At 39.9% G+C, this 25,857-nt stretch overlaps 1 protein-coding gene across 6 annotated transcripts in view; it reads right to left on the bottom strand.

Moving 5' to 3' along the window:
- Positions 1–25,857, bottom strand: part of sox6 (SRY-box transcription factor 6) — a 131,954-nt gene that overhangs the window by 98,691 nt on the left and 7,406 nt on the right. For 3 of the 6 annotated variants that reach the window (XM_061742788.1, XM_061742786.1, XM_061742787.1), the window contains 2 exons: positions 12,703–12,773; positions 4,670–4,720 (listed from right to left, as the gene is read on the bottom strand). In XM_061742788.1, coding sequence (XP_061598772.1) covers positions 4,670–4,704 — 35 coding nt within the window. In that variant the 5' untranslated portion in view covers positions 4,705–4,720; positions 12,703–12,773. Of the gene's footprint in view, positions 1–4,669; positions 4,721–12,702; positions 12,774–16,711; positions 16,820–25,857 lie in introns of all 6 variants that reach the window. The other 3 variants (XM_061742789.1, XM_061742790.1, XM_061742784.1) reach the window with 2 other exon arrangements.

Here is a 25,857-nt window from a genome sequence, read left to right as displayed (position 1 = left end):
TGTTCCCAGTTTAGTAGTATTAATACATATGCAATTGGCACAGCTTCTGACAGCTCGCTTAGTTGGATCAATTCTTTGCATTTTGTTTGTGTTGAAAAAATATATACATTTTAGCTGTTTGGCATGTTAGACCTGTTCTCACAAGGAGACTTTTTATTAGCAGTATTTTCTATCAATCTCATTTTCTTTTATGGTTCTTATAAAAAAGGCAAACTTAAGTTTATGTTTCTGAGCACACACAGATTGAGACAGAAATACAAATTCAGGAAACAAAATGCTATTGTAAAAACCCTGGACAACCTTCACTGTCCTAGGATTACACATTGACCTCTTTGGTCCTCTATCCCCCAGTGATCTCGCCTGACAACTCACACCAAAGAGCCTATTAGACCTGAATTCCACTTTGTTGTTAAAAAGGGTCTTGTCCTTTCAGTACACTCACTTCCCTGCTTTCTGTTTTTCAAGCATACGTAGTGGAGGAACACAAGTTCATTGTTCCCTCGCAGATGGAACTTGGAGTTACCAGGGTAACGGCTCTAATCCTCTTTTTTTTACCATTTCTTTCATATTAACAGTCTATCGAGTGCTACCTTTTAAGTCACAAGCAACAGTCCTAACTCACTTTTAATTAGCTGTGATTCTGTTTGCCAAGAGACAGCATGATGAGCTAATCGAAATTTACAAAATAATGACGTACAGCGAAAGCGGCCACTTCTTCTTCCCGAGGCCTGCTCCAAGAATAACAATAATGAGACCATTATAGAGGACTGCACTTTAAAACGCTGCACTGCCACCAAAACAGAGGACATAATTGTTCTGGTGTTTTCCATACAATCAACAACCCATTGTGGATGACTTGAGAACTGAGGGAGCAAAAAATGGGTGCCATAATGATTGGTCTGTGCTGCCTTCAAGACCCAGTGCAAAGTGAGAGCTCGACAGACTGCTGGTTTGGTTGTCGATGAAGATAACTGTCTGGCTTTGTGGAAAAAATGTCCTCTCTGGCTTTTGTCAGACTTGCCGGTCAAATACCCCCCAGGCCACATTAAAGAAGACCCATTCAAATGGCGACAAGCTAAGAGTCACACAGTCTCATCTGGGGGGGGGGGGGTCACATAGTAGCTGGAGAGAATGGCCATTTATATAACCTCCATCCATTTCATGAACATACGACTGATCTCCTGCAGAGAACAATACAAGGTGTGTTCATGGTCCATAAGCTGCGTTGTCCATATTGGACCTGCACGTAGATTTCTAACTCACTAGGTTAGGTGGTACAAACGCTGTGCTGCAGTTATTATCTGTGCTCTATTGTAAAGTAGGGAAGGGAAACAGGGCTCAAGGGCTGGAGGAATGCTAAGTGGGCCCCTTAGCCTAGTCAACCTTCAGTGGGTTTCATTTATCTTCATCTTGTTAGACTAAATTAATTAACAATCTCAATGTTGCACACTTTCTCCTTTCATTACATCAAATAATGGCAGAAATGTAGGGGGAGGTCCTGCCCACTGGGAGTAGGCTGAGACTGAAGACATCTCTCTTTTTCAGTGCTTATCTCTCCCTCTTTCTGTTCACATGTCTGTATTCGGTTCCTTCCTCTTTGTCTCACACAGTTGGTCTCATTTTCCCAGTTACTATGACTACACAAACAAAAACCTGTTAAATGTCTTTCATGAACAAATAAAAAATTGATCTAAAGTGAATCACACATCTTAAAAAAAAAAGAGAAAGAAAAAAAAGCGGTGCTTACAAGCATGAATGCTTGTCTGTTAGAGACACTGTTGGGTATACCACATACTCTAATGGAGAAAACTTCTGCGGTAGTTTAAGAGATGCTGAGAATCTTGAACACAATATTTTCAGCAGACAAAACAAAGGCGTTTGGTTGTGCATAGGATAAAGAGTTTAGATGTTTCCCATTTAAGTTTGATGTATTTGTCACAACAGCAATGTATCAGGTGCCATTTGGAAGCAGTGGTTGTTAAAAATGAAAGTAGATATTTTTGCAGCTACTTAAGCTCTCTTTATGTCTGACTCAAAACCAAGCTCATGACTCATTACAAGAACGAAAGGCCCATCTGGCGTGCCACTGCATAAGAAGTCAATAGCAAATGCATCTTGGAGCAGATGAGAATGTTCAAAGAGTCCCGTAAAATAAATAAATAAAAGATACTGGGATTCTTAACTGGATAAAATAGAAATCTATGGATAAAGTGACATGTTTATCCAGCCCTATTTCTATCCTTTTCAGCCCTTTTATCCTCGCCCCACAGCCCCCTGTCCACTCTAGGACACCTCTTCTCAAAGCAAAAGGGCTCACCCTAAAGCAAAGCTTAGTTTTAAACTTGCCCTGATGTTCGAGGTCGTACCAGGTGTGACATATTTCTGTAGCTGCTTTTAATTAAAGCATTGACAGAAGTATGTGGATTAAAAGTGAAATAATGTATTTACTTCGAGTAATTTATGTTTTTTTTCTCGCATGTATGAGAAGAAAAGGAAAGTGTGCAGAAACAGTATAGTCAAGGTTCATCCTCATATTTCTCTCTTTTCTTTTTAAAGATACGGGATTGCAGTGGAACACTGCTTCAGTCTCCCACTCTCGACCTGCAACGTGTAGGATGCAGTTCTTGTTTCGTACAGTTGGTTATCCACCAAACGGGTTTTGACAGGTAGTAAGAGAAAAACACTGTCATCCACTTTATAGTGTTACTCCGAAAAAGCGGAAATGAGCAATGAGTGTGCTTTCTGAAAATGTAACATGCTGTATGCCTGGATAACTCCTGTCAGACTGAAGATACACCACACCAAACAAACTGCTGCCCTCAAAGATAAAACAGATATTGTACATATGTGAATTTCATATTTCATTTTTTTTACTGTAGCAAACAGTCAGTGTGTGGCGTATTTTTAAGGTTACATACAAGGGACACATGGCTCAGTTTTTAAATAGAATGTTATGTTTTTACTCACAGTTAGAGCTGCCTATGTAAAAAAAAAAAGTCCTTGGAAATACAATTCAATCAAAAAAAATTTGCAGGATTCGATTTTTCCATCAAAGCACAAAACTAAACTTGCTTTGTCTGTTAAGGTTATCAATGTGTCTTTTTAACTATCTGAATTCAAAAGATAAAAAAATTATTTCAAATATGCAAGATGGTTTTTGCACTGAATTCCTGAAGGACGTTTTGAACAGCAATAGTAATGGTATCAAAGTGTCCTTTCTTTTTAAAATGCCCCCAACAGTTGTGAGAGAGAGAGAAAGAAAAAAATGCTGTTAATTTAATCAAATAAGTGACCTTTTGAAAAAGAAATCAAAGAGGATTCATTAGCTTTAGTAAAGTTTGGCTGACAGCAGCTTTGAAAGGCAGATGCTGCTGCTGTGGCTTTTAATGAGCCAACCCTAATTAGGGAGCAACACTGGAGCCTAGAGAAGGTGGTTGACTAGGAAAGGAGCCAATGGTAAATAAGCTCGCTTATTTATTTCCTCTGTGTGTAATGACAGCACAAATTTTTAATTAGAATCACAGGAAGGGTAAAAACAAAAACAAAAAGTAAATCTTTATGTTAAGTTGAACACAAACACAGAACACAACAGGAAACAAGAGTACATCACAAGACTGATATGCCAGCAATTGCCTCAACATCCCTGATTAGGGTGGTTAGTAAGTTGAACAGTGTGGTCAGACAAGAGCATGCAGTATATAGACAGAGAAGTGCCTGACCTATAGGCTGTTCAAACTGTGAAATGAGGGGAGGGGGGTATGTATATATGACCCCCCCAGCCCAGTCTCAAGGAAAAACACCAAATAGTCAAACAGATTATTTTTTTGTGATATTGAAATAAATTGTGTGTGTGGGTTTGTTTTTTTTTCATTCCACACAGCACAAGTTTCTCATAAATGCATGTGAGAATTATCTGTGGTTCATGTGTATGTAGAAGGTGGGAGTATTCACCCAGTAGTCCATGAAAAGGATGTTTAGATATGATTTGTCATAAAAGCATCTCTTTTAAGAAAATCCTATGTTTTCCTAACCTTATAATTATAGCCTTTCTACCGTCAACCCTTAACCCTTAGCAATGCATAAGCAAGGGAATCATTAAAATAAAAAAAAAGACACGTCAAAGTAACGTAACTTTAAAACAGTTGTCTTTGTAGCTCTTCCAGCTAACATCCCTGACCTCAAAGCCGAGTCTTTGGTCACATCTTAAATGTGTTGCAAAGGTTCTTTCGTGAGTACTGTGGTAACGATACTCAAAACAGTTTCTATGTCTAGTAATTTAGTGTCCATCTTGTACAAGATGACTAGTGTGTGTGGGGACAAATCAATAGACTTATTTCCGAGACTATTTGAAGTTTTGCCGTGAGACTCGGGTTGGTACCCCGGTTGTTGATGTGTGCTCTCAGTTTGACTCTAGGCTTTCAGCGTGAGCATGCTACTCAGCCACACACTACATGAGCTCAATCATAACACACAGCTTAGGTAAATATGTTAGATTCCATGTTTGACAATGTTCAGATATACAAACACATGTGCACACACAAACATGTGCACGCACACATGAGAGAAAGTCCACAGCTAACAAAGTGTCAGAGAGTTTAACCCCTGTGAGCCCGCTACCACCCCTGCCCGATCTGTGATCCTAAATGGCAACAACGGAAATGAAACTAACCTCAGTAAAAAGCTGCTACGAAGAAAGCCTTCCATGTCAGCGTGTGGGGTTCTGGCAGGAGAAATCACAGAGAACCATTTTCACTATGAAATGAGTAATAATCAAAAAGAAGAGCTAGGAGAAAGGGGGGAAGAGGGAAGAAAGAAAGAGGAAATGAAAGAAAGAAAAACACAGAGATCATACATCTTCCTCTTATACAAGACCTTATGTCTTTAATTAAAGCAAAAATATGGCTAGGAGCCCATCCTCTCTTTTTATGAACAGAAATCATTAATTATAACTCTTTCCATCGAGGGAGAGGATTTACATACAACATCGGTTTGCGCTGAGAGCCTGATGATATGTTTGCATCAAATAAGCTCTGCCTCCTGAGCTCTATACAGCCTATTTCCACCGCTGTGTGCAGATATTTGCATGTACATCCAACACTGTAACCACAGATCCAGTCTGTTCAGAGTAGCCAGCGGTGGTCCAGCTGCAGCCCATGTGTGACGAGGGTGCTGTGGCTTCTGAACGCTCGGCCGCAAGGGACCCAAGCTGGGAATCGCAGCACCAATGAGGCAAAAGGATGTGGTCATGATGTCACCACTTGCATAGGTCGTTCAGAAGACTTGCCCACAAAATACTGGAGACACATGGCTAAAATTGACTTACAACAGGTTTCCATTAGGCTACGTTATTGGTCTGTGTAATATGCACTTTTATTGTTTTAGAACTGGCTAAAAATTGATTAGATCTTGCATGTGCCTTCTTTTTTTAAGTGGTAAAAATGAGCAGATACTTCAAGGAACTGATTTGTCAGTTAAACTCTTATCAGTTGTTGAAATTAAAATGTCTGTCAGTCCTCAAATAGACTTTGCATATATATATATATATATATATATATATATATATATATATATATATATTAAATCTGCTTCTGAAATGGGGCAAGAATACCTTAAAGAAATGAATGTCATGCCATTTCACCTCAAAATGTCATCTTTCTGTTGTCCTTGTATACTATTTTATTCCTTTAAAATTCAAGGGCTATGAAGTACACATGCCTAATTCCAGCCATGAAATAACACAACTTTGTAACACTATTGGGAAGAAAAATTCTCAATACTAAATGTCTTCTTTGAACCCTCCAACTTTATGAAAAACACGAAATGCAACAGCAAATGGCATCTTAGCTACTAAACACCTTAAGTTTTAGTGACATGGGTGTAATTTGGCATTTCCCCCCTTGCTCTCTTGGCTTAAGAGACAAAGCCTCTGAGAGAATGGAAAGAATGAGCCGGGCCCAAGGACACTGTGCCTTTCAGTCTGGCCAGCACTTAGCGAGGCGGCGGATCCACAAGGCCCAGAGGGCTCAGCCGATACTTTTCTCACAGTGAGGTGTCTAGGGAGGCGTGAGTAGCATAGCCAGGGGTACTGCAGCTCTGCTCTTTTCTCCACTCAGTAGGGCTGAGCGCACATAATACCATCACTATGCCACAGCACACCGAGCCAGTGACAACGTGAGAAAACAACCGTCAAACAGTGCAGAGCAGATCAAGCGTGTCTCCTCACTTCTCTGAGTGCAAAAAGCACACATACTCCACTGCAGGCACACACAAACCAAAACAATTAAAGACAAATATGAACTCACCTTTAACTCAAAGCATATATAAACAGCTGAAACATTCACAGAATAATACAGTTTGTTCTCAAATGTATTAGATTGAATGCAGGAACTTACATTTAAATACACTTAACAAAAGACAGGATGTACAAATTACTTTCTTTACAATCTGAATGTGTGTATTTTACTAGCTTCCTTCCAGCAGGCTTGCAGAAGAGCAACAAAAAAAAAAGATTAGGCTTTATTCAGTTTCTATCTTTATCTTTGGATCTATTCCATAACTCTTTGTTGTTTCACTCTCTGTGTGCTTGTGTTTCCTCAGCTGTGCCTACTGTCTGCAGTCCCATTGTGGTCAGAAACAACTGAACTTAGACTTAGAAAGCAAAGATGCGGTTTGGAGAGCAAATGACCAAACTAAGGAAAAAGTGACTGAGCCACATTGTCTTCTCTCATCTCCATACACACACACACACACACGCACGCACACACACACACACACACACACACACACACACACACACACACACACACACACACACACACACACACGTTAAGTAAAAAAAACGTAAAAAAAAAAAAAAAGTAAAAAAAAAACAAGAACATCTTGTCAATTAAAGCTTGGCCACAATTCAAGGGCAGATCTTTTGGTAAGACAGAAATGGAGAGGATAGACATCACTTAGTTGGCCTGGACCGTCTGAGCAGCGCGGCAGCCCTTTCGAAGAATGAGCTTCTGCCAAAATCTGCCTCTGTTTAACCAAGTCTCCCACCATCTGCAACAAATGTGCTCTATTAAAGCACTACCATATGGACAACAAGCTAGCTATGAACATGGCCTCAGCACATCCCTTTAACCTAGCCCAGATTTCAAGCTTCTAGTCAAATTGACTGCTGATTTAATGCACCGCCAGCAGCCATGTAGGTCTTGGCATGAGACGGCACTCTCAGTCTTCAGTCATTAACAGGCTCACATAGTGTGCGGCCTGCAGCGAGACACAGAAGTTAGCAACACAGATCCTACCAGTTACTAGATCCTAGGTTAATTGGTAGCCTGTACCCGTTAAACGAATCCAGATGAGAAAGTACAGCATGATCCAAAGACGAGGATAGAGAGAGTGAGAGCCTGGACAGGAACGCAAATCTTCTTTAGACAAGTGAAGAACGGCTCAAAACACTTTATTGCAACGAGTGGAAACCAGCTCAAGAAGCACATCTATTCACAGAGCCGCTGCAGCGGCAGCATAACTGGTGGCTTGTGTCTCAGTTGTTCCTCACTGATGGAGAGTGCATTTGTTTCCTCTGCATGGATCCAAAATGGCAGTGATTAACCCTGCAGGGTGTGGGGTTGGGGGTGGGGGCGTGCTTTAATCCCCGTGGGCTAGGCGGCCATGTTGACGCCTCACCCTTTTCTGAGTCACAGGGTGACCCACCCACCGCTCACAAAGCCATGCTCTCTTCTCCTCAGCCATGACGCCACGGCTATGAGCGTTCTGTTCGCCGACACAGAAACGAAACACACAAAATCAATTAAAGTTCTGCGGTTTTTAACCCCAACTTCAAAGTTCAGTAAATTTGGTTTATTTTCTTCGCCTCTTGTCTCAGCTGCTAAGATACTGTACTTAATTAGAGTGGAGGCATATGTCTCTTTTGGACATCGAACCTATACAGCGCTCGCAGCTTTGTCAAGGGGTCAGGACAAAGTTTGTCTTCAATTTTTTAAACAAACAAAATGATTATATCTGCTCTCTACTGAAAGTATTATTGTTGCTAGATGCACTGTACAAAAAAAAGGCTACGATTTAATCAAAATATCAATCACAAACCACTTGTTCCACCATATTTATTTCAGTAGGATCTCTCTGGAAATTAAAGTGATAAGCTAAAGACTGCCTGTTGACAGTCTAATTAAATAATTTCCCCAGTATGTTCAGCAGCACTGAGCAATGTGTGAAAGGGTACTGTTGATTTAAGTGAAAGGAGACGAGAAGCATCCCAGATTTGTGTTAACTCAACACCGATAGTGTTTACAAATGGTGATACCTGGTCCAGCATTAATCCATCCACACTGACAAATATGCACACACACCTGGGGTATAATGTAACGCAGACCCTCACACACCTTATGTTGCCTTTACTAATGGCAACAGTGTCCCAGTGAACCTCCCCCTATGCCGTAACATATGTACACACACTGTACATACGCGCACATACACAGACACAGACACACACATCTCAATCAGAGTTGCCAGATGAGTAGTGAATTAATTTGTGTGAGCCACTCCAACATTAGGAAGGTGTGTTGAAAGGTGTCTGCTCATGTTTCAAATTAAACGCGCTGCTGGTCAGCATTAGCACCTCGCCACCCGTCGGCAACTGAGACTTAGGGGGCTGGGGGGGAGGGGGTGGGAGGAAGGAGGGGAGCCCATCCGCCGTTCACACTGGAATAATTAGAACATGTCAGGAAGAATTAATTTCCTCATTTTTCAAAAGGATACACAGAAATTACCATGTTATTATATGACAGGGTCCCTGGGAGGATTGGATTAAATTTGATTTCTTGTGCAGCCCACACAACAAATTAAAGTCATAAATAAGATGGAAAGAAGCGGGGCACAGAGCATATGTTTATGGCAATGAGTGAAGCCAAGGGAGCAGAAACAACTATCTTCATTTCATTTTATTTAAATTGGGCCGACACTGTGTGTCTGAATGACAGCAGTTGCTAATGCATCGAGATTAGAGGCTTCTTGATAGTAACACACATATCCTAACACTAAAAAGCAATGTGACACAAAGTGTGTATGCTAGAAGATGAGCCTACAGATAAAGTTTTATTTTGGTCTTAGAAGGAACTCTGTGCTCAGGTATTTTACTTTCTTCACCAATTTCTTACTTGGTATGCTTCTTCTGAACACTTCAAAAAGAACTGAAAATAACTTGCCCTTTTTTGTCACAATTCATAACTTCCATTAATTCTTCACACTGATGTCAGTAGTATTTATGTACGTTTAAAGGTAGATGACCTGCGGCTGCTTGCAAGTGGACGGTCATTTTGCTGTCTCCCATTCATGAACAAAGTGCAGCAGTGGAACCAGCATGTTTCCTCTACTTTCTTTCAAGGCATGCCCTTGTAATATTAGTCATAAAAGTTCTTTTTAGATTCAGTGTACAGTCACTGATATAACGCCAAAAGTGACACAAGTTCTGGATTTTGATCGGCTGTTCGCATTCTTCTCAACGTCAGAAGCTGATGGAAGTCAATAGTGTTTCTAAATAGGGCAAATTGTGGATTTTGCCTTTCCAACGATAAAAGTTACATTTCCAGTAGAACAGATTGTCCTTCAAACTGACTGCTTTCTCAGAGTAGATTTAAAATACTAGAAATAAAATATGAAATCCTTAGTAAGACATGAATAAATCAAAACAAAAGAAGAGCCTTCGGTCAAACAAAAACAGCAGCACAGTGTTAGACACACGTCTGCTAGGTTACCGCTCAGATTACTATTGTTAGCTCACTATCACAATGTAATACAGCCTTGGCTGAGAAGAGTTTTTCAGCTCTAACAAAAACGGGCTGTCATTAGAGCCTAGTGCTCCCATGGGCCCCACAAAGTTTAAATAATTTGCGAATCAATTAACTGGCTACTCTCAACGCAACAGGGATTTCACACTCTGAGGTCGTGGTGCATTATCAGTTGGAGACGATTCATTGCTTTTTGGGGGAAAAGCTCATGGTTGAAATCATTAATTCATTTTACCAGACTTTTAGTTATGCATTCATTTCAACAGCTGGTGCAGCAAGAACATTAATGGCATGTACTGTGGCCACGGCTTCTGACAGGATTAGCTACTGGGTTAAACTGTTTCATAGTAAAAAAAAAAAAAATCTTTTAAAAGAGCATACCACAAGAGGTAAGACACATCAACAGCCCTTTTACTGCTGTAGTCTATTGAACTGTATCATAATGAAAACAAGAAAACATTGAGTTTGGCCCTTCTCATCTGACTAAAGGTAAAGCATATTTTATGATGAGCATTTTAAATGAGGTCATTCATGAGTAACACAGTTTAAGCCATTTATTTAATAGATGCAGATTTCGGGAATATAAATGAAGCTCATGCAGCTTTAACAGATTTTCACCAGGTAATAACATGGGAAACAAAATTAGTATTCCCAGTTTCACTATGTGAGCTTCTGAAGTAATTGAGGCTGATGAAATTGAAATCTTTGTTAGGCAGTCATCGTCAAGAGGTCTCTGTTCAGCATATCGACCACAATCATCAGAGGGTCAGTGGACTGAAGAGGTTAATTTGATAAATAATAGATGCAGAATAACCATTCAAAGGTTGTTCATTTCCATTTTATGAAGTGAAGAGCTGTTTATTCAATTTCTGACAAAATGACTCCCAGTATCCCTTCGGTGGAACCATCAATACTGGCCTGAAAAGCTGTGAGACTGTGCCTGTGGCTTATTAGATAAATGGCACATTAACAAAGAGTGTATCCGTTAAGAAGGTCCAACATACTCTCAGGTGTTTCCAAATGAGATTGCATGAGTCTAATTAAGCATGTTGTATAAGCAACACAAATTCAATTACTTCCTGTCGCATTTTGAGATTAATTAAACCTGCAGACCAAAGGATGCACATTCTTGATTGTATAAGGATCCAACTAAATTTGAGTAGGATGCAAATAAAGTCAGCCCACAACGACTTCATGTGGATCCTTCCTCTGTAACAAAAACTGACAGGTGACTAATAACACTTTAGTCTTGAGTCTTTATCATCCAAACTTAAGGAGTCAGTTTATTAACTACCGTACATGAATAGGAGCCTTTTTTCCTGCACCAGCAGCGAGCATTTGGCACCGATGGCAACAAGCACAAGAAGACCATTCATATTCTGTCTTTGCAAGTCTTTGCAGTTTTGTTTAGCATTTTCAAACAAGATTATATCTCGGGTCTATTTGGTTTGTCATTTGCAGTTAACAAGATTTGACAACTGAATAGACGTAGCCAGTGCTTAAAAACTGAAAACTACAGGCAATTTCTCTATTATTTTGAGTAAACTCTCATGAGTTTTATGAGAGAACTGATTTTTTTAAACAGAAATTGCTTCATTTTACATAAACCCAACTCTGTAAGCTTATAGAATAATAAAATAACTTCTGCTCAGAATTTAAATGTGATCTCTTTTTTAATAATCTTTTATCATTAAAAAAAATATTCTCAGTTTTGTATATCTTTCACATACTTTTGATAAGGGGTATTTTATGTTGCCTCTATTTTGATTTAATAAATCATGACTTGATGTCTTTTACTGCCACACTTTAGTCTACTTTGTTTGATGAATTATTTGTCATAATTATGCTTATAGAGTCTCATCTGACTGATTACTATGCATCTCCACTCAGCACCACCAACAGGCAGCTGCAGACTTAGGTCACCGGTAGTCAGGTGCATGTTCATCTGAGCAGAAGACATCGTGTGGTGTGAAATGGCATGATCAAACAAAGGTAAATGGCCATGAACTTTGAAATCAGAGAGACATTTCATAGCTATTATTGAAGAGCTTCCCAGTCACATTGATATGACTCCATGGTGTATCCAATGACATTTGGAAGAAGAGAATAATATCAAATAAGGTTTTCATCTTTGTTTGTTCAATATCCAAGTTTTTTTTTATTAGAAATCTGGAATGGCCTGAGGTTGTGTAAAGATTGCTAAAGTAATATTCATGCAGAGGATTTTAGTGTTCTCAACGCTGTTTTAAAGCAAGTATATTTCCATCATAAGCTGGTATATATCTTGTGTTGCAGCGATGTGAAACAGCAGTTGTGTGAAAATTCAAATAAATGTGATGTATAACTGTAGGAGCTGCTGCTTAGACTCAAATGAGAGCTGGATAGTGAAAAATATGCAGAAGATGCAGAGCTTTAAAAATGTATGTGGTTATTCAACTTATTTCACATATTGACTTATTTCACATGTTTTTAAAGTTTTAATGTCAACAATCAAAGGCTTCAGATGGTCCTTTAGTCATAAAAATAAATTTCCTGAATGCAGTAAACCCTGATTTGACCTGAAAGCAACTCTGATTCAAACACACAGACAAGCACACGCACACATATATACACAGAAAAAACTAAAAATGCCATGAATGTAGTGTCAGTGGTAACATGAAAAAGGAACTTAATCCCACACACTATCCCACTATCATAGAAAATTAAATGCAAAAAAACCAAGAGTCTGACATTCAGAAGGTCTGTCAGTAACTTTGCGTCTGTAATTGTGTAAGTGTGCATACATTGTGTGCCTACCCAATTGTCCACCTCATTTAATGCAGGTGTTCAGTGTGGGTGAATGACAGCAGGGTGCATGAGACACGTGGCAAGACAGAGACAGTTGAAGAGGCAAACTGATACTTACAAAAACTGAAAGACTCAATCCCCAGTTTCCAGCGATCACTGGTCGGTTGATTTTGAATTCATGTAAATAACCTGGAATGCAAGCACAAATAAGACAAAGAGGATTTTCACATGTGTTCTTGTAACCAACATCAATAGATTACATTTCCCACAAAAATACAGCATGTATGTGGTATTAATAATGAGTTTAAATGAGTTTCATTCGACCAAGAGTAGCAGTGAATATGAACAGTAAAATCTGCAAGGGTCTTATGTAAGTCTGTTTGCATACATCAGAGCAGAGAAAAGGAAGAGCCGAAAGAATTGGGATCGTATTGACTGTTGGCTGAGGGTCAGAGTCTCCACAGCTGAGCTAAAACAGCTTTGTTTGTGTCTGACGTCCAGTCCTTACAGCTGTCACCAACGGAAATTTGCTCAACACAATGTTTAAAATTTACTTCCCTGCTACTTCATTAATCGGCTTTCCTTTCTGCACATCTCACAAATAAACAGCTTTCATATAATCCAGTTGTTTCATTTATTTTTTGCTGTCTATCATTAAGCAATGCTTGCTAATTATTTATTTAGAGACCATGCTCTGTTTGTTTTAGCTTGTCTATTGAAGTGCTGTGGCTTAGGGGTCTTCCACAAAAAGCTTTATGAATTTTTCTGAGACAGTTTCAGGGCAGAACAAAAATAAATATATTTGCATAATCTGATCCATTGCCACTTTTCCGGCTCTGTCAAAACATGAGTACAAACTTAAATCTTTATGTTTATGTATCAAATCCAGGAACTGGTGAAAAAAATAATTTATATTTGATTACATTGTAGAATCAATTCATTATTCTTCAAGGTCAAAGGGAATGTTTTTGAGCCTTGCAGGATGATGTCAGTTTCATATATGTGTATTCATCCTCTATATGATCACATCACTTGGACCCAGTCAGCCATGAAGCACTGGAGTGTTTAACAAATTATTGTATATTGGGGCCCGATTGTCTGAAGTGTTCACCTGCAGAATGAATCTGAAGATACCTGACGTACATCCTTAAAAAAAGTAGATGATTGGAGACTGTCTCTTTCTAAAAACGTATTAAATTGGGAGAAACAGTGTTAACTTGAATTTTACTAAATTAGATTAGCTGGAAGCAGCCCCATCTGACTATAGCGTTTTGTTTTTTTTGTTGATTGATTCTGTTTGATGCCTTATATTAGTGACGTGAGATGAATATTTGATGAGTGTTTTGGAGGCTGTATGATACTGTCCCTTTTCCCTTATTTTTTACATAAGTATTCAAATGTTAAATGGAATTTCACACATATATACAGTACATGTAAATACAGTGGGGCAAAAAAGTATTTAGTCAGACACCAGAATCACGAGTTGTGTTCCTGGATTCTTTCCCCCCATTCTGTCTCTCATAGTTGAAGTGAACCTATGATGACAATTACAGGCCTCTCTCATCTTTTTAAGTGGGAGAACTTTCACAATTGATGGCTGACTAAATACTTTTTTGCCCCACTGTATATATATCAATCGTACATGTTCCCTAACTCAGAAATAATGACAATCGAGTGAAACAAATACACTTATAAGACCATATTGTATCGGAGGTGAAAAGCTCCAAGCTTGTTCATGCTCATTTTCTACCATTATCTTGTTTTTCACAATAAGCCAAGATCTCATTAACAGCTGATTTATACAATTAGTCTGCCTCAACACTGCCAATTAAACAAGGCCAAGGGTTTTTTAAGGTCATGCTTAACTGATCTGTCACTAATTTGCACTATGACACCCCGGTTTTCTATCGCCGGGGCCAATAAGCCACCAACAACAAGACTCAATAAATATACAGACTACCACTGCATTGTTGGCACAGCACAGCACAGTGTGCTACGTGGGAGGCTGGAGGGCTAACAGACTGAGATGGGTCTGAATGTGGCAGCCTTGAGGCTGGATGTGACAATCAGAGACGGCAGACCCAGGTGACCCCTGCTGAATAGAAAGCTGCTCCGCACGGCAGTGTATTGCTTCCACCACAAAAAGGAAATTTTCCTCCAAGAATCAGCCTTTACAGACTGAAGCAAGATATTTTCCACATTATAATTTTATAGCTCATTATATGAAGTTTCTTGTAACAGAAAAAAAAAATCTAGCCGGTGATTACAGGATTTCTTATTTATTTAGCCACAATTGGAAAGCATTTAAAAAAGGATCAGCATTACATTATTTACATGAGTAGTTCAATGTATACAGTCCTCCTGGTTCACAACACGATCTCACTGTTCTGAAATGTGCTCCAGTTGCAAACAGCCACTCCTGTATTCACACTTACACATGATTAACTTATATTAGTAGCTATTCAGTCTCCATCATCGGGGCCTGCCCGCTGGTTAAACCACATACAGTATAACATGGATGATAATTCAATAAACCACGTGCCGAAATAAATGAGAGCTCCTTTCACTGCAGAGTGTTATCATTAACATAGCTTTGAATCCATAATTTGATGTTAATTATGAACAATGAGGTAAATAAAGCGTGGGGAGATGTATTCTTTATTCCCTGCTTATTTAAGTTAATTATTTGTGTGAGTGGGGTAAAATAACAAAAGAATTTATAATTGCAAATAATGAGCAAAGCCAAATGACATTAGAAAGAAGCAAACAGAGGAGTCCCTGTGGTGTAATAAGAGTCTCTGTTAACTGGCCTACTGTAACAACACATAGGAGCACTGCCCCTCTCGTGAATCACATCTAACGGCAGGCAACATCAGACAGGCACCATCCATTCCCAATGAATTAATTATTACCCAAAATCAACAAATTACGGGACTCAGGACCAGTTTTAAGTTGTTATTGCTAAGGGGAGAGACTGAGAGAGATGTTAAGTCATTGCTCCCTTTGGCCAGGAGCAAACAGGCATGGGTGAAGTACAAAGACTATTTTTCTGTTGAAATAATCTCACGACACTGAAAATACTGGAGGTTTAGCTCTTAGGTACTAAAATCCAAAGAGACTGATGTAATTGACATCAAAGGGGCAGAAACAGAGAACTCACAGCCACCTGTGGCATTTCTGTCAAAGAGTGGCCTTTTCTCTCTTCTTTGGCTGCATCAATTCCACAATTGCTCATACAAATACAAATAGCCTACACCCAAAATAATATTTTTAAATGCAAAAAATTTAAAAATAAAAAAAATGCAACCATGTTCAAAGTGAAATGAAAACTTTTGCCTGAGGAAGTCCTGACAATTTTTACTGAACTAAAATTTGTGGTTAGAAAACATTTGATATATTTGATACAAATGTTTTTACTCTAGATACAACACTAGATTGCGATTGCACAGTTTACCAATCTTGCATCTCTAGTTTACGTGTCAGACATACTTCCTGGAAATCAAGCTCAAGCCTCCTGTACAGGACATGAAGGAAAGCGCTTTCATTACCGCAGCTCAGTGAAAGATTCCCTTCCGCATAAGTTGAACCTTCAAAATTCCCCCAAAAAATCAGTTTATGTACGGTGTGGTTACTTGATTTAATTTCCCCTTCCATAAAAGAGAGCTGTGTTTTTCAGCCATCATATGACAACGGCATCAGCATCAATAGAAACCATTACCATCACTACATGCAGGACAGATCACCGCCTGTTCTCAATAAATTCAGGTTTCACATTGTTTCAGCTAGTTGTGCTTTTAAGTTGTACCCTCAGATGCCTACATTCTGCCTTACATTTGCTGTATGGGAAGTAGGGATCTGTATGTTGATGTGCTGGCTCAGCTGCATTCGACGCATGTGTGTTGAAGTGTGTATGCAAATACACCATCAGGCCAAAACTTATACTTCAACTCCTGTTTGGAATTTATCCAGATCTGCAGCACGTTAGAAAAATAAATAAATATCTCCCCCAATCCTGCTTTCCAAATTCTAATTCCCCTCAGAGTCAAAACACACTGAAGTAGGAATTTTGCAGAGTTAGTTATTTGGACAATAGAGCTAATCTATGCCATCAGCAGGCTGCTCCGTACCTGGATGCAGTGTGGTTATCTCTGCAGAAGCAGCAGCCGTACAGTCAGTCAGGCTGGACTCTGCATGGGGGAGTTTGGGGCGCAACGAGGTGGAGTCACAACAGTGGTCTAATGGGAAATAGGGAAATCGGAGGAAAGGGTTTTGGAGTGAGGGGGAGGGAGAGGCGTGTAGAGGGTAAGAGGATGAAGTGCAGAACATTCTGGCACAGACGTCTTATTTTCTAACTGAACATGTGAGATTGTCTGTTAAATATCTACTTCCACAAAGTCAGTTCTTTCTAAAGTTGCATCATCTGTAAAATATGAAACGACAGCGTCCATGCAGTGAGTAACGACCACAGCCAGGAGCGAGAGGACATTACTCATCAGGAAGCAGCCTGAATTTGTGTAAACTGTGGAAAACAAAATGTGTTCATTCCCTGCTGGTTTGATAGGCAGAGCTATGGACAGGTAGGACGTCCAGCGGCGCGCTGTTAGCAAGACAAGCTGTATTTCAATAAGAGATCCACCGTATCATTGAGTTACTTGCTGTTGGAAATGTGGTCAGTCACATGCAAACAGCTGTTTCATGCTCCAGAGCACTGTTCCCTGTCACAACCTTACAAATCTTTCTCTTCTCCTCGTTTTATCTTTTCCCAGACTGCCTTTTTTTTCTGTCTCTGGCTGATCCTGCCCCTGACACCGAAATACATCAGACCAGACACTCACAAAATGTCTCACTGTGGTGTGTCAAGAATGGCTTTAGGAGTGTCACTCCAGTCACAATATCTTTGTTGAGAGTGAAACAGTGACTGGTATTTTGGCAAAGCTAGAGTGCGATTATGTCAGATACAGCCGGGAAAAAAGAGTAGCTCTTAAGAAGCAGCTATTCTACTGAGAGTTTGTTGCTGGCCTGATACAGATACAGTGCTCCGGCTGAACGAGGCTTTTATGTGCTGCTTGGCAAATACATTATCTGTCATTTCCTCTGCGTCATATAGCAGGAATAAAAGTCTATTTACTGAACAACTGGTTTGAGGCAGGGCGAAGGGACAGAAACGACCACCAACAGAATGCTTTCCTCCACGGTGGCCGACTTTCAGTCCCCCCAGTGCTCCAAGCAGGCAGTCCTACAACCTATCATCTCTCTTATATTTCCTCTTGCATATTCTTTACTCCAAAGACTGTGACAACAGAAAATTTGTCTTTGCAACCTAAGGATGCCTCTTTTCTTAACTTCCAAGATATATGCACGTATCTTCTTTTCCTTTTTCCTTTCTCCTCCCGTCTCTTTCTCATTTGGTGTGGGGCTTTGTGTTTGTGTGTGTGTTGGGGGCAGGGGTATAAAAAACACGTCTCTCCCGCTCTCCCAGGTAATGTGTTTATTTTCCTGGACCCATCTTCTATTTTACTGCGTGGTGGCGTTTCTCCCCTCTTATCGCCTGGCCCTCGTGGGGCACTTTAGCCCCTCAAATCCTGTTCACCACATACTGGTTTTAGAATCTGTGAAATGAGTGCTCGAGAAGCGTGGCCACAATGTCTGCCTGTGTTGCTACTGGACTCAAATGGACTTGGGGCTTTTTTGTCCAGGGAGATGCATAAATGGAAGTTTTTAACACCTCAAAGGAGGCTGGGCCTTTGTGGAGCCACACTAGAGAAGCCTGCCAGTCTCCTGAGGAGGCAGACACACTGAGTGCTGCAGGACAAAGAGCTGGAGGAGCAGAATCAGCAGGGGCATCACTCCGCTTTGGGCACCGCACACGCACACGCACGTACACACATATATACTCATACCCACGTATATATGCACTTACATACAGTGCACAGCACACGTACACACCAACAGCCTCGACAAAGGATGCACTGATGTGTTTCTAACTGGTTGTAAACACGGTCAAAAAAAACAGCCGTGTCAAATACAGTATATCATAACAGTTTTATTATATTTGAAATATGATAAATAACCCAACTAGAACTTCTATTCGCATATGCATTCCAACATTTTTACAGGTGAAAATTCAGGCAGTAAGTAATAAGAAGACATTCATACAAACAGTTCTTCCAGGAGTTCAAATCAACATACTGTAGATGGGCTCATACGTGACTGCACCACGCATTCAATAGAAATATCCAACCAGCACAGCACCATTTCCTTCTTATTGATTTCAGCTCCACTGTTTGAAAAATAATTTCCTCATTTTCATTCCAATTTTCCTTATTGAAATACTTTTTTTTTTCATCCCAAGAATACAGCAACAGCTGGCATTTACAATCAGTCTTTATGCTGTTTAGATCTCTACAATAAGCATTTAGATGCAAATATGTCTGCCTTGTACAAAGGACTTGCAACTTCTGTCAGAGGCAACATAATCAACCTGCAATTGTCTCCTGGCTCCGAGTGGTTTCCAGTGACAAGGCCTAAGCCGCAAGCATCTGTATTCAAATGATTCGCTATTTCAGGCACGGTTTAGCGTGGATATTTTCCAACGGTACCGCACCGAAAATCAATCACATGGTGAATTAAACCAGAAAGGAAACAACTGATCCATAAATGAGGAGGTTACAGCAAGGCATTGGAGTCCACAAATTATTCAGCATTTTCCTCGTTTTGAGGGAAAGCAGTGATGAACTGGTTTGATAGTTGGGTTTTTTTCCAGTGTAGACGGTAGTTCAATAACAGCACAGGCAGACAAGTCTTAGTATTGACATGTGGAAAATCTTGGCTAAGTCTATAATGGACTGCAATGTTAAGTTAAAGGGAGACCATCATCCAAGTTAGAAAAGTCACTATTCAGTTTTGTTCAGTGCGGTGTGACAGCACTCTTCACTGTACTTGATTGTGTACTGTTACAAATAAACCGTAAAAAGCAATTCAGCTTTTAGGCGTTCCCATTCAATGGATTACTAAACTGAATGAACTCCTGCCATAAAATGGATTAAACTTCATTTACGAGAGAAGGAAAAAAATTACTGAAAACTTGAGTAAGATTTAAGAGTTGTGTAAATAACAAACAAAGCCTGTAAGTGCATGTGGCCATGGTGTAAATCTGTGATGGGGACATATGCTTCGCTCTGGCTCCATTGCCCCAGTACAGCCATTTCAACAATTAACATTATAACCTTTTTTTTCTTTTTCTTCTTTAATTTACAGAGGTCATTTGTCTTTTTTTTTCTTTTCTTTTTTTTTAAGCCAAAGTTAATACTAACATTTTCAAATTTAAATGAGTCCATTTAGGAGGAGGGGAAATGATCAGTTTGAGACTATTTCTGCTTTCCTAATCTTCTAAAGTGGGAAATGATTTAAAAGGAGGGCACAAATCTCCAGTGACATCGCAGAAACTGTAAAGCCCTTTCCTCTCGCCCTCGTTGTCCATTCTCCCTTCCTCCTCTCATTCATGTCTCTCTCTGGTTCCCCTATTCTTTTCCTCTTAATTTACCTCTCCCCCCTGGTTGTCCTGTAGGGATGGAGGGGCCAGGAGTCAGGGACAAGGAGCTGAGGGCACAGCTCTACTTTGCTTGTCCCTCTGAAGGAAATAGATGTTGTGTTTGAGCCACTGATCACTGCTCTAATTGAGTTTAACACTCCTTTTCTGGATTAAAAAGGGCCTTTGAAATGAAAGGTCAAATTACCTCTACAGTCAGGCAATAAATAAGTCAAACAAGGTAAGAGCTTCTTGCCAGCATATGTTAGTGGCAAATTTCATTAATGGAAAAAAACAGGAAGCACTTCCATTCTATACTGTATTGGGAAAACAATGCATTGGGTGTCCTGGTTGTGCAGCAAAAAGATGAAAAAAACCTAAACTATAATTTATCAATTACTCTTTCAGAGTAGGCATCAACTTATTCCATTTGTGCATAATTCAATGGATTCTTCATTAATATTGTTTTTTTAAATGTCCACTCAACTTATGCACATAACCAAACACCAGGGAAAAACTCTACATGGTCATCGTTCTGGAGTGTTAGTTTTTGCACTTTATGTGCATGATTTTCCCATTATGTAAGATACCCTATAGGTCTATTGTTTATTGACTGGGCCACAATAAAAGGAAATGGGCATAAAGTATGGCTGCAGTCTGGTCTGGAAGCACAGAAGGTGGCCAGGCAAGGCACAGAACAAGAGAATGAGGGAGTGCTCTACACCCAGAAAGCTACAATGTGCCCTTTGTGACATAATGCACTCCGTACGGTAGATTGTGGAAAATACTTCAAAATTTACTGGTTTGCATATCCAGCAATAACAACTGACGTCACAAACAGTACCATATATTCCACGTTTCTGGACACATTTCACATTTAGCGGAGACGGAGGGGTAGGGGGGTAAGAAAAACATTGTCAAGCAGTTATTATATTCCCATCATGTCCTGGGAGCCCATTACAGCATGGCACAAGCAACGGTAAAACTGAGAAACTCAGCAAGCTGAGGCTGCAAGCACAGGACCGAGAAGCACTTAAGCTTGCAGTAAAATGCGACTACACACTGTTAAAGGCTGGTGAAAGATGTAGTTCAAAACTAACAATTTGCACCAACACATTACGTGTTTAAATTCTGGTTGTCATTAAGATCTCGTTTTTCTGCCCAAGTAGTTATGTCTAGCTATGTCTCATCTTTAACGTCGAGACAGGAAACCTCCAGGTGTCTGCTGAGCTCCTCACTAAAGAATAGTGAGAGGGAGGGGTATCAATGACATGATACAAACTTCAATATTGTGTTAACAGCACAACAGGTGGATCAAATGAAATATGTTTTCTTTTCACTTGCGAGCACATGTTTCTCATTATTTTGTACAAAAAAAAATGAAAAATGCTCCAAGCAAAAGTGCTGCTACTGCTCACCACAAAGTAGTTTTCTAGTATACATTACATATGAGTGAACAATACATGTTGAGGTACGCCGAATGTATGGGGAGGAATTAAAATGCTCAGAGTTAAAATCCCATTTAGAGTTATGAAGTAAGTGTAGCAAGGTGAGTATGATATCAGTTCTCCTTTTTCTTCACAACGTAAGCTTTTTTTTGTATGTAAAGCACCTCGAATCGCCTTCTTCCTGAAATGTGCTATACAAATAAGCTTGCCTTGCCTTGACTTGCCTGCCTTGCCTTGCCTTGCCTTGCCTTGCCTTGCTTTGCCTTGCCTTGCCTTGCCTTGCCTTGCCTTGCCTTGCCTTGCCTTGCCTTGCCTTGCCTTGCCTTGCCTGGCAGTTACATTGAACGGACCAATTAGTACTTCCCAAATTCTTCAGAAATGTTTGTTAATGTATTTAATCAATAAAACATAGTAACATAAATACATCTGCAGAAATATGTGACTTCCACCTGGTACCAAAAAAAACAAAACAAAAACACAATAAACCAGTCGTACAATATCATTGATGAAATTGCCAAAAAGAAAAAAAAATCCAAAGAACAGCCATAAAAAGATTGCATGATGTTTGAAGTGGAGATGTGGTTGTGTCGTGTATAATGTGTGCATGCATGTCACTGTGTGTCCCTGCTTGCGCTCCACAACAGCCCCCCATATGTGGTTTTGGTCAGTGTGACCCTACAGTAAAATGCTGAAATTGGAAAAAAAATTACCCTTCTTTCTCTTGAATAGTAGAGAGATAAGCAGCCTTTAGCAATGAAGCCAGTCGAGTTTAAGCTTATTATGAATACCTCTCAGAGCGCAGAGGCATGTACTGTAGAAATCAAAGGGAGTAATAGGCAGGTAAGCCAGTGTCATTTTAAGAAGGAAGTCAGTTGTGAAATTGTAAAATCGCAAGGCCCTGCTGACAATTTCCTGCCCTAAGAAAACTCCCATAAATGATTTCTAATAGCAGTGGCTATCATAGATCTGGAAAAGTTAGAGGTTTGTGAAGCAAAGAAAGAAAGAAAATCCCATGCTAATCTCTCCATTGATGGAGACTTAATAATAATAAGACCATTTATCTCTTTGATTAAACAGCACATACTCTGAAGTTCACAAGAATGTGGGATTCTTTGCGCGTGCTCTAAGCTTCCTAAAGTACACCAGGCTTTGCAGAACATTCCTCATGGTTTCAGGTTAAATTGGCTGTGAAAATCCACTCTTATATGCTGGACTGGAACCATAAAAAGGGCCACTTTCATTTATTTTTTTTCCAACGGCGTTTAAAATGCAAGAGCCGCTCATCACAATTTGTAGCGAGCACGTGTGTACTCACAGAGGAACATCAGACGTGAGTTTACAGTTCCTAGTTCAGCTGTGCATTTTGTGCCTAATATCTTAAGCTGTAAAGCTCCACTGCTGAGATCAGTTGTAAAGATGATATCATAACACGACTGATCCGAGCGGGCCTGGACTCTGTACCACTTGCATACTTTACAAAGATACGCAGTAAAATGTACACACACTCAACACACTCGTACTCAAAACACACAAAGGCTAATACGTACTGTGTTTTTCTGCTCTGAATATTCATCCGTGTTTCCACATCATCTGCAGGTCGCCTAATCACAGTTACTTCCCCTTTAATCACAGGGCTCTAATTAGGTCCTAATAAACCATTTTGCCATCCTCTTGGAGCGCTTCTGTGTCACTCACACATCAAACCATGAAATACTATATTAAGGGGCTGTCAACCTCAAAGGACAGCTCCTCCAGCGGCGGTGATACAAATACTGCAGGCACACCCTCTTAAACTAATTGAAATTATCGAAAGCTCAGCTTACATGTGACAACTTGGCTGTGTTTTAAACCACGGGCTGAAGTACAGCAGTCAAAGCATGACGGCTGTGCCAGTGCTGAGGCTCTGCTGGTTTCTCTGATGTTGGATAATTGTTTAAACCTGAGTGGCTATGGCACAGGGCCTCATGCTGCCTGTTCTGTAAAGAGAGACGGAGAAATGGTCTCTAGCACTTTTCTCCTGTTTCTTCTATTCTAATTTGGTCCAGCTTAGGCTTCAGGGAAAGCCTCAACGATCCACGTTCTTCTTGGAGAACCAGTGCTGGGGACGATGATCACTGACCACAAGTTGATAATGATGACTGTTTAATTAGAAGGCTTTCTTTGGCCTGGCCTTAACCCAAACTTCTCCACCCTGCAGATGGTAACCAATAAATTTAGCTTTGCTAAAGATGAGGAGGAACATTGTGCCTCCCCAAGTGCACCCTCAACCTCACCCCTAACCGAGAACACAAAGCCGTTCCCCTCAATGAAATGAAAACACAACCACAGCAATGCTGTGCAAGTAAAACTCGTGACGTCTATCTGGGACTTCTTTTAGGAAGCTCTTCTGTTTATAGATTTGTTTTTATAATACTTTTTTTTTTGTTTAGCACCTTGTTAAAGTTTGGGAAATATAGCTATCATGCTGAGTTCAATAATAAGGTTAGATCTATCCAACTTGAAAAGCTAATCACTTTTAAGCTGGGCTATGACCAGCCTCTTGGACACATTTTCATGCAAATAAGCCAATAATTTGTATAATGCTGCTAAGACACAAACAAACAGCACTAGAAATAAAAGTCATATTTAATGTGACAGGATTCTACAGAATCCACTGTAGAAGTCATCCACCCTGGCCTTCTTCATATGAAAAAGTTACCATTTTATTCATCTGAAAATAACATATTTGCATGCATGCAACAAATGTTTGAACAGCCTGCACAATTTTGGAAAAGCAAAGTCCTTTTTAGGAGGTTTGATTGGTGGAGGAGGAATGTGTATCTTCACCTTCGCATACACAAGACTTTGAGTCACGCTTGAGAAGTTTTTCTTTTTTTTCATCCACACACACTGTCATTGGTTGGCTTTAGGCACCAAACTAGTTTGTTAAAGCTAAAAAAAAAAAAATCATAGTATGACTTAAAGTTCAGGCGAGTGATACGTTCATTGAAAACACATTTTTATTTATTGAAGTGTAAAATAATAAGACTTTAATCTGGCAACTGGGCTGCTGAACAAGTTTTGACAGTGAACACAAACTGTAATTAGTTGCATATGATTGTAATACACAGGGAGGTTACAGAGCTCCAGCATAAGCCAAGGATGCACCCTTCACTAAATACTTTGTGCTCTTCGCTGCTTGTACCATGGCATCATCTCGTAGTCCTGATCATAACTTTGTAGATCTTACACACGATACCTTACTCATTCTGCTTAGTTGAAAAAAGTTTTTGCTGTTCCACGGAGAAGACAGCCCCCTCACATCTTTCTCTGTTCTCATCGACCTGTCAATAAATCCCCTTCAGACAAGCCCTCCTCCCAGATGTTTCTATACTCATAATGCCTGGCAGTCACCGCTCTGTGTTGTATGAGTGCATATTGTGTGTGGGCGGGTGGCGTGTGCCAGAGTGGCTATCCCCTCAGACTGTCAAAGAGGCTCATGGGAAATTTACAACATGTGCCAAACCACAGACTCTCTCTATCATTTCAGCAGATTTCTGTTTTTCAGCCCCATTCAAAAAAAAAAGAAAGAAAAAGAATTAACACAGGCGTTGCTTTCTTTGGATTTAATCTTCAAGCTCTGACTTGCTGAGCTCACTGTAGCTCAATTTGCTTATGAATGTGCAGCTGCACCAATCAGAGGTTATTTAAGTGTAATTCAACACAAGGTGAATCGTTTCTGAAGACTGTAACGGTTATTTTTGAAGTGTGAGTGTTATTTCATGGATGCTCAAAAAAAGCAAGCAGATGACTGGTAGTTCAGATTTGCTGAACGCTAACGTCTTCCAAAAATAGTTTCTATGTTCCAGTAAGTTTATGCTAAGGCCCCAACAGGTAGAGTGATGACTGAACTTGTCACAGTCATCGTTTCAAATGGCTGGAGCTTTGACACAACAGCTTTAAATCCTTAACCAACGGGAGCAATATCATTTTCAAGACACAAGATTTTCTCTTAAAAAAACAAACAAAAAAAACAATTGTTGGTCAGAACAAAAATCTAAAATCTTAAAATGCGAAATGAGTCGGAAGTAATTACTGAAAATCAGTGGGACAATAACGCAAACATAGTTAGGTGTTGAGAATCTGAGGTCTTTGTGTGTGTGTGTGTGTGTGTGTGTGTGTGTGTGTGTGTGTGTGTGTGTGTGTGTGTGTGTGTGTGCGTGCGTGTGTAAGGGTAACAAAGACAGAGAGAGAGCAATGGAAAGTAAGAACCATAAGAAAGCTTGTTTGGATGTTCAGAGCCATCTTCTAATAATAA

This window comes from Cololabis saira, chromosome 2 (genome assembly GCF_033807715.1).
Source record: "Cololabis saira isolate AMF1-May2022 chromosome 2, fColSai1.1, whole genome shotgun sequence".
Classification (NCBI taxonomy): Eukaryota; Metazoa; Chordata; class Actinopteri; order Beloniformes; family Belonidae; genus Cololabis; species Cololabis saira.
Note: the sequence above shows the minus strand (reverse complement) of the source record. Positions and strands in the feature narration are given on the sequence as shown.